Here is a 10426-nt window from a genome sequence, read left to right on the forward strand (position 1 = left end):
CTCAGGCGTCATTGGGCATCAAGGCAGGATACACCCTGGATGGAGTGCCAACCCATCACAGGGCACACACACATTCTCATTCACTCACGCACTCACACACTAGGGACAATTTTCCAGAGATGCCAATCAACCTACCATGCATGTCTTTGGACCGGGGGAGGAAACCGGAGCACCCGGAGGAAACCCCTGAGGCACGGGGAGAACATGCAAACTCCACACACACAAGGCGGAGGCGGGAATCGAACCCCGACTCTGGAGGTGTGAGGCGAACGTGCTAACCACTAAGCCACCGTGCCCCCCCTCATGTGTTGTTCCTTATGTAAAAAGGTGTCCATATGTAAGGGCATTATGAAACAGAGAATCCCTAAGAAGGATTTGACAATTTGAGAAATGGGAAAAAAACAGCAGAAAAAAATCAAAAATCTTCCCAAATACATTCTTTATCAGTTTAATGTTTGTGCTAATCTGGCTTCAAAAGATTCTTGAGAACCCCTGGCTAGATGAACCAAGTTCTAAAGTTTTATTTGATTAATTTGCTAGTTTATAAGGAATCTCAGCTGATCCTGCACCATTACGGTTAAAAATGTATTTCTATTCCATGATATTTGTGTAATTCTGATTTATTGCTGTTATTATTTTATTTTTTTACTATTTTATTATTTTATAAACTGTATTTTATGTACAACATTATTATTATATATAATGTATTATTATTATTATTATTATTATTATTATTATATTATTATTATTATTATTATTATTATTATTCTCTGTGTTTTAAAACCTGCATTACAAAAGATTTATAATTTGAACCTACCAAAAACATGGTATTCATTATTACATGAAGGAACTGTGCAGTATGAACGTTGATGTGTTGCAAACGGTTAACTCTTTCTTAAACACCTTTCATTTTTGTACTAATTGCTTGTTAAATGTTTGCTTTAACTTTTTTTATTTTAAATGTGTAAAGCTTAAAACACTCATATGTTGCCATACAGACTTTGCTCATTTCAAGATTTTCTAGAAGCAAGCAAATCATGAAATATGAAATACTACGTTTAAGTGTGGTACATTGAAAGCTCTTCCAGTCCATTAGATTAATAAGCTTTGTAAGTGCACTTTCCACCTTAATCATAGTAACAATACAGTCTCCTCGGAAAGAGCCTGAATGGCAATGGCAGTTCTTTTGTTTTTGATATACGTAAAAAGCCTTTGGGTCTGAAAAAAAAGGAATGATAATTTCCTAATATTTAAGTCTAGATGTGTTAAACACCACATTCAGTGGTTTCTGGTTTTGTTCAGTTATTTAAATACTGCAAATTGTTAATAGCATTTTGGTCATATTCATTTATATCAGCAAGCATCGTATAAATTCTTTTACACCATAAAAATGTCTTTATGGTCAGCAAGCTAGCTAATTAATTAATATGTGTCTAAAAAAAAGAATATGTGTGAACAAAAATTGTCAGTGATTGATGTTTATGTCTATGTCTGTATTCAGACTTATCTTACTTCCCATTTCTAAAGGGGTAATTAGGAGTGTGTCATGTTCGCATGCTTTGAAACATCTCCTGGAGCTACTGATCATATTTGTAGCTGATTATCTTGAGCATAGAGTCTCCATCTAGCTACTCAGGCTGTTGCCAAAGAGAGAAGATGGAGAGGGACATGGACACTACAGTGCAAACACTACAAATGTACTGATTAGAAGGCTTACCTAAAAAAGAATGCTTATCCTTTTCATATATACAGTATATTTAACTAGTAAGGAATACCGTATGAACAGTAGAACCGTGTGAAGGATTTAGCACTGAGACATCTTCGGAATCAAATGAAGCAAACAAGACACAGCTTGACATTTCTGTGATAACTGGGTGAAACTGTCCCATTTTACATTTTTACTAAAAGTGTGTTTAATTTGTTGTATACAGCATCCACACTTGAAGATGCAATTTTGAGAGCTGTATTTCGTACTAAAATAATCTTTTGTGTTTCATGTTTCTGTCGTTCTGCTTCTTTATGTCTAGATTCTCTGTATTTTTTGAACACTATTAAAAACATGTCTTTGTGGGTTTGTTCTGGGATTAGTCATGCTTTTAAAAAAGTGCATTAACTATGTTTGTTCAAGGAGTAGCCTAGAAAACTTCACAAAAACAGTGAATGTACTTCATCTGATGTACTGCGGCATGTTTCCTTTTGAGGCTATTTTTGAGGTGATTAAAATAAATAAGTAAATACGGTAAATAAATTGAAAAAAAAAATAAATTCGTTGAAATTTCAAGACCAACGATTCTCTGTACCTTGAATCTGAAACTCTGTGTTAAAGTATAAACAAGGCATTCTGTACAGTAGAATATAAAGAAGCAGGCCATTAAAATATAATGAGTGAATTTACTATCCTTCATCTGTCATGCTTCTTCAGAATCAAGCTCAGTATTTTAGTTTTCAGATCCTAAAGTGAGATGCATTCCAGAAATCCTTATGTGAAATTGAATTATATAGGTGTCTAAAGTCACAATACATCTCCTTATGCTACACTTAAACTAATCATTATGCCTTCAAGTTAAAGTTAGGTATTTTGAGTCCAAGCTGCACAGTTGATCTCATTGGGCTTCTCAGCGTGAACTCAGTTTTTGTACTAAAACTAGACACATGGCAGAGGTCATCTAAGTATTTTCACACTTACATTAACACACCTAAAATGTTACAGTAACACAAATTCACCATAATCTGCTGTCCTTGACTGTGTCACTAATGAGAGCTTACAGCTAAATGATCAGAACCGAGATGTCAAGTCTCCCGAGGGCTTTTTTTTTTTTTTTAATGTACTGGTTTATTTTATTATTAATATTAATAAGTTAAAACAGTGTAAAAAATTAGTATATAATTATTTATATAGAAATTATATCATTTTTGATTCACTATTTTATAGTTTATTTATATTTGTTTATTATTTATTATAATTTAGAAAAATGCAAATAAAATATTTAAAATATATGAACACATAATATTTCTCTTGTTTAAGAGGATTTAAAGTCACATTCATCTTTCTATTTAAACTTAAAGACACACAGACCCGGAAATGCACTGACCTCCTGTCTGTGGCCATTAACGTACACAGTTATTTCTGATATGGTATAATAGACTTTTAGAGGATGTTGTTGATGGCAGTGAACATGTTGCCTTAGGCTTATGACTTTTCATAAAACCCACAGATAGGAGCTAATAACACCGAAGTCATGGCACGCTCATGAAGGCTGGTCATTGTAGCTGTGTATGGCAAATCCTTAAGAGTGTGAAATTCACCATTCAACATACTTTTCTGACTGAGTTTCTTACAAAAACCAGCCAGGAAGAAGAAGCCATTCAGATACAGTAACATGCAGTTCAACTCTTCTGAAAACTGCATCTACAGCTCCATACAAATGCAGACTAAACAGAAATCTGTCACAGTAAATGAAAACTTTAGTGCCCAGTTACGTAGTTATCATTACGCTATGATAGTTTTGGAATAAGCATACTGAGTACCGGTTGTTCAATGCCTGGTCAAAATATAAGATATTTTGCACCATTTTTTTATAGTACCAGATGTACACAGAGTTGTTCTTTGAGCAGGTGATGATGAGGGGTTTGGTTAAGACAGGTGATGCAGACAGAGTGCAGTCAAATTAACCAGTTAAAGCAGAGTTGAGTTTCTTACTCTGCTTATTCAAATGAAGCATTTTGCAGACACCCTTATCCAAAGAGGGGAGCCTGTGCCAGAGTGCCAACCCATTGCAGGGCAAACACACGCACACTCTCTCATTCACTCACGCAATCACACACTACGGACAATTTTTCCAGAGAGGCCAATCAACCTACCATGCATGTCTTTGGACCGGGGGAGGAAACTGGAGTACCCGGAGGCACACACACTCTGTAAATTATGTTTTTTTATTATTTATACAAATTTGTCCTTGAAAAACCACAAAGATTTAAAATCCCAAAGTTTCATATGTCATACAAATTCACCTTAGAAACTCATGTACCAGCCAGCGGATCATTTTCATTCAATAAACACTTCACAAACCACTGAAACTGTACATGGCGCACCAACAGCTAGTAATCATTCGAGATCTACAATAACAATAAGAAGCTACCTACATTTTAGATGAAGTTTTCTGAGACTTCGTCCTCTATTGCTTGAGCTGGAGGGTTTCAGAAAATATGATGTCATTTCCAGTAACTGGATATAGTGAGCGTCGACGCAGCCAGGTTTTTAGGGAGTAACCAATATATTGTATTGGAAGGATTTTGCAATTGAGACAACCCTTAAAATGACTCCCTGATAACTAGGGAGCTGATTTGGGAGACACGCTATATCATATATACTGCATTATTGCCTGTTTGTCAAGTCATAGGATTCAGCTTTATGTTAGTTTACACACAACACAGCCAAGTCAACATCTGCTACAACCTACCTTATTTAACCTGCTTAAATAACATCCTGAGCAATCTACTTCTCTCCCATGTTTGGTCATTTCATCTTCAAAATCCATTTCATCAATCCAACATTACTAAATTGCTTTTGAAACTAAATTTCCCTACACAATACTGTCGCAGATCTACTTTAGTCCTGCAGTAATGGATTTCATAAGATGTCTCTTCACCAAAACATTTTATTGAAGGACATATTAAAAAAACACTGTTTTGAAAAACACTTCTCCGGTTGACTGTAATGTTTGTAATTATATAATAAAATCATTTTTGTGATTCATTTTACTTTGCTTAAAGAACTAACAATTTCTATAAAGACACAATTTGACTGAAGTCATAATAATTCCCAGGTACATAATTTGCCTAAGTTTTGGTGAAACAATTTTAGAGGTCACTTATAGGTATCTTTCCCTGAATTCTCCAAAATAATTCTCATAGCTGAGCTTTTGCACCTGCAGCTTTCTAACTGGGGGGCACGGTGGCTTAGTGGTTAGCACGTTCACCTCACACCTCCAGGGTTGGGGGTTCGATTCCCGCCTCCACCTTGTGTGTGTGGAGTTTGCATGTTCTCCCCGTGCATCAGGGGTTTCCTCCGGGTACTCTGGTTTCCTCCCCCGGTCCAAAGACAAGCATGGTAGGTTGATTGGCATCTCTGGAAAATTGTCTGTAGTGTGTGAGTGTGTGAGTGAGTGAGAGTGAGTGTGTGTCCTGCGATGGGTTGGCACTCCGTCCAGGGTGTATCCTGCCTTGATGCCCGATGACGCCTGAGATAGGCACAGGCTCCCCGTGACCCGAGAATAGTTCGGATAAGCAGTAGAAAATGAGTGAGTGAGTGAGCTTTCTAACTGGCTCTATGAGACATCCTACTGAACAGAAAGCAACTCAACCCCTCACCGCTTTTCTTTTTCTTCACCCTTTTTAAACGAATAGAGCAAAAAGGCCTTAGCCTTTATTTTAAACTACTCATATGGCAATTAAACTTGTTCTCCTTGAGATGTCTCCATTCAGATCTAGTCATTAAAAGTGGTCCAAATGAGACCATTATGCTTCTGGTGAACTTAAAGCCCTGAGCCTTGTACCCAAGTACAACCACTTCACCACACCATATTATGCCTATGTACTGAAGCACATAGATATTAAGCACATCTGATAAAAAAACAAAAACAAAACAAGTTCTATAAATAGTTTTCATAAAATATACTTTTGAAAAGACCTCTCTTTCTGTCTCAGATATGTACATTAGTCCTTTGGAAATCCTTTCACCATGTTATGGATGTGCATTATTGATTTTGTTAGGATATAATAAGATATTTCTATTTTTAGGTCCTTTTGCTTTTGCTACAGAACTGAAATCCACATTACCCTGTGTGTGACTAAGTACACTGACACATCACAACTGTGGAAAAGAGGTATATATTTAAGCTTTGCTTCAGTAATAGGATTTTTTTTTTACATGTATTTTATCTATGATTATTTTTTATCTTAAAATGTAATCCTTAAAACATATTGAATGGATTTGCCAGTTAATCAGGAAGTTTTTTTTTTTTTCATACTGATTTATTCATCACTTAGTCAACTTACAAATTCAAATACTTAACTACTCTAAAGTACCTTACTGGTTAAGACCTGTAATATGTGTAGATCCAAATATTTTTTTCCAAAGTAATTACAAAGTAAAAGTAAGCAAACTTCCTAACTCCATAATGCAACATTAATCTGTTATTATATTCCATCATCATCATCATCATTTAATTTGTTTGCCCCGTCTTACTCATCAGAAGTATTAGCGTCCCAAACACCAATAAATACGGGATTGATGGAATACACAGTGTGTGTGTGTATGTTTGCTATGCTTCTCTCTGTGTTTAATGTGGTTTTATACTTATGACTGTGTTTTATGAGGTCTCTCATTAAGAGACGTTACTGTGCCACAGTCTCACATTGCACACATTGCCACAGTACCTCAGCTCACTGCTTGTGCACGTCTAAGTGGTGACACACACACACACACACACAAAAGCACAAACACACACACAAGCACAAACACACACACACTTTTTCTTTTTGATTGCCATGTGTTACACTACTGTTTCTAGCACTTTGTCCTTTTCCTGGGGTTTTTAACTACAATCAGAATCAGAATCAGATTTATTGGCCAAGTGTGTTGACACACACAAGGAATTTGGTTCCAGCAGTTTGTGACTCTCAAAGGTACAGACATAAATAACACTATACTATATAAGAAAACAATGCAGACGATGAGATACAATATAGACAGAATGAGTATAAAATATTAATATAGAATAAATAAAATATATAAAATATGAATATGGAATATGAACGATCAGTTATGTACATAAAGTGTGGGAGTGCAAATAACAATACTGTGCAATATTATGCTTTTTGTACAATATACAGCAGCAGTAGTGTGTGTAATATATACAGATGATGTGATGACTGACAGTCCTGATAATGCAGTACTTATGATAATAAGCAGTGAATATAATTATGGTGAGTTGTTGATCAGGGTAATTGCCTGGGGAAAGAAACGGTTCCTGTGTCTGGCAGTTTTAGTAAGCAAAGTTCTGTAGCACCTTCCAGAAGGGAGGAGCTGAAAGAGGTTATGACCAGGGTGCGAAGGGTCAGTAGTGATTTTTCCTGCTCGGTTTCTGGTTCTTGTGTCATACAAGTCCTGGAGAGTGGGCAGGGGGGCGTCAATTATTTTTTCTGCTGTTTTTACTGTGCGTTGCAGTCTGTTTCTGTCCTGTTTTGTTGCTGCACCAAACCAGATGGTGATGGATGTGCACAGGACAGATTCTATGACTGCAGTGTAGAACATCAACAGCTCCTGTGGCAGAACATACTTCCTTAATTGACGTAGAAAGTACATCCTCTGCTGGGCCTTTTTCATGATAGAGTTTATGTTACACTCCCATTTCAGGTCTTGGGAAATGGTAGTGCTCAGAAACTTGAAGGCCCCCACAGATGACACCGGGCTGTTGGATATTGTGAGGGGGAGTAATGTTGAGGGGTCTTTCCTAAAGTCCACTATCATCTCCACAGTTTTGAGGGTGTTTAGCTCCAGACTGTTCTGACTGCACCATAGCATCAGCCACTTCACCTCCTGTTGGTCTGCAGATTCATCGCCATCTTGGATGAGACCGATGAGCGTAGTATCATCTGCAAACGTCAGGAGTTTAACAGTTGGGTCACTTGAAAGTGCAGTCATTAGTGTAGAGGGAGAATAGCAGTGGGGAGAGGACACATCCCTGTGGAGCGCCAGTGCTGATTGTCCGAATGCTGGAGGTGACACCTCCCAGTCTCACCTGTTGTTTCCTGTCTGTCAGGAAGCTGGTGATCCACTGACAGATAGAAGAGGGAATAGTGAGCCTTAGGAGTTTGGAGTGGAGAATTTCCAGAATTATAGTATTAAAAGCCAAACTAAAGTCAACAAAACGAATCCAGGCGTATGTCCCTGGGCAGTCCAGGTGTTGCAGAATGTAGTGCAGACCAATGTTGACTGCGTCCTCCACTGACCTGTTTGCACGGCAGGCAAACTGTAGGGGATCCAGCATCTGTTCCATGACAGTCTTTAGGTGGGCCAATACCAGCTGTTCAAAGGCCTTCATGACAACAGATGTCAGAGCAACAGGCCTGTAGTCATTCAGTCCAGTGATGGAGGGTTTCTTGGGGAACAGGACGATTGTGGAGAGTTTAAAGCAGGAGGGGACTTCACACAGCTACAGAGATCTGTTAAAGATATTGGTGAAAACACAGAGTGCATCCATTAGTCCATGTGTAGACAGTAAAATTTTATATTTCAAGTCAAGAAGCTTTTATTGTCATTTCAACCATATATAGCTGTTGCAGTACACAGTGAAATGAGACAACGTTTCTCCAGGATCATGGTGCTACATAAAACAAAGACAGGGCTAAGGACTTGTAAGTAGTCTTAGCCACATAAAGTGCAACTGTGCAACCTGGTGCAAACAGTGCAGGACAAGACAAACAAGACAGACAAGACAGTGCAGGACAAAAGACAGTGCAGGACAAAAGACAGTGCAGGACAAAAAGTTACAAGACAATACACAAAAGATAATAAAAAGTAAATAGAAACAGTGCCGACTGACCGGTGTAAATACTGTATGTGAATACTAAATGTTCAAACAATATTTCGTGCACTAATACTAGAATGAACAGTTTCTTAGCAGCAGGTCCTTGAGATAATATATAGAACTGTGCAAAAACAGCAAATGACTGAAATATTGTATAGTGTGTGCAAAACGACTGAAATATTGTATAGTATGTGCAAAACAGCATGTAAACAGTTTAATGGATGTAAGCAGCATGTAAACAGTTTGATGTGTCAGTGTGTGGTCTGTGCAGTCCATACAGATGATGTGCGTGTGTATGTTGTGCTCAGTACAGTTCAGTTCAGTTATTGAGAAGTCTAATGGCTTAAACTGTTACACAGTCTGGTCGTGAGGGCCCGAATACTTTGGTACCTTTTTCCAGACAACAGGAGGGTGAAGAGTGTGTGTGAGGGGTGTGTGGGGTCATCCACAATGCTGTTGGCTTTGCGGATGCAGTGCGTGGTGTAAGTGTCCATGATTGAGGGAAGAGAGACCCCAATGATCTTCTCAGCTGTCCTCACTATCTGCTGCAGGGTTTTGCGATCCGAGATCGTACAGTTCCCAAACCAGACAGTGATGCAGCTGCTCAGAATGCTCTCAATGGTCCCTCTGTAGAACATGGTCAGGATGGGGGGAAGGAGATGTGCCTTTCTCAGCCTTCGTAGGAAGTAGAGACTCTTTAGTTTTATACACATTCAGAGAAAGTTCTGTTCTCTTATTATATATATGTAGCCCTCTCACTGATTAACTGACTCAAATCTGTCTAGGGATATAACTTTACACGTGAGAGGCACATCTAAATTTACCGAAGGTGTGATATGTATTACCAAAGTTACTCAAACTGCTGTATTTAACCTCGGGCTTCAGACTTCAGTGTTCCTTTAATTGTTCTCCTCTATCACTCACAATAATTAATGATAACCAATAATAATAATGAAGGTATTTGTACCACACTTCAAAAACTTAAAAAAGTCCAATCTCTTCCTTTAAACAAGAAAACACAGAAGATTAAATTGTAGAAACAATAAACAAACATTTATTCTCTCAAACAAGTGTAAATAAAACAAACCAAAATCCCCCAAATGTAATGTTACCCAGCTGGGATTTTAAATGTCTTGGTGGTGCACTTCGTTGGAGCTCAGGTGAACGAATGAACACTTTATACTGTAATACTCACGCAATCCAACGGAACAGGGAAACTCAAAAGTGAAACATCCACCAGCCAACGATGTAAACAAGGAAAAGATGCAGTAGAAGTCTCCACGAGGCCTCCGGTCTCTCCTGCCGGATTGCGTAGTCTTAGTTTCTCCGGTTCTCACGCACTGCACACGAGTATTCGCGTTACAAACCGTTAAGCACTGAGATGAAGAGAACTTGCGGTGTCCTTTGTCTCTCACGGGAACGCACGCAGGCCGAGCCACTCTCACCCTGCACTCCCCACATAGAGTTCATTCATGTTTATTTTATTCAGCAGTCTCTTATCTGCTAGGTGTCCTTTTTTTCCGTCTGCAAACTCGGTTTTCGCGCTTTACCGTGCGATTTTCCCCGGACCGTGCGATTCGCGCACGTACATCCGCCACCTCGTGTCGTCCGTCTTCCTCACACTCCACTTCCTTCTTCCCTCGCAGTCCGTCCTCTGACCTCCCGAGGTCAGTGAGAAAACTACCTCATTGGTTAACACAACAACACACATCTTTCTTTATAACAACATTTTCTTATTTATTTCCTGTTTGAAAGTAATAATTTTTTAACTATTTATTGCAAAAGAAAAAAACAAACTAAATAATTATTAGGCCCTAATTTTAGCAGGGCTCTAC

General features: G+C 38.3%; 1 protein-coding gene across 3 annotated transcripts; it reads right to left on the reverse strand.

The window, feature by feature from the left end:
• Positions 1-6606: 6606 nt before the first annotated feature.
• Positions 6607-10218, reverse strand: LOC132862822 (uncharacterized). Of its 3 annotated transcripts, none has more exons than XM_060895125.1 (2): positions 9787-10218; positions 6607-8226 (listed from the first exon to the last, which is right to left on the reverse strand). In XM_060895125.1, exon 2 carries the CDS (start codon positions 7703-7705, stop codon positions 6983-6985), a length of 723 nt encoding a protein of 240 aa, XP_060751108.1. In that variant the 5' UTR covers positions 7706-8226; positions 9787-10218; the 3' UTR covers positions 6607-6982. The 3 variants fall into 3 exon arrangements, with proteins under 3 accessions (XP_060751108.1, XP_060751100.1, XP_060751117.1); XM_060895117.1 differs by having other exon boundaries at positions 8982-10218; XM_060895134.1 differs by lacking the exon at positions 9787-10218 and adding an exon at positions 8607-8953.
• Between the last annotated feature and the right edge of the window lie 208 nt (positions 10219-10426).

This window comes from Tachysurus vachellii, chromosome 2 (genome assembly GCF_030014155.1).
Source record: "Tachysurus vachellii isolate PV-2020 chromosome 2, HZAU_Pvac_v1, whole genome shotgun sequence".
NCBI classification, from domain to species: domain Eukaryota; kingdom Metazoa; phylum Chordata; class Actinopteri; order Siluriformes; family Bagridae; genus Tachysurus; species Tachysurus vachellii.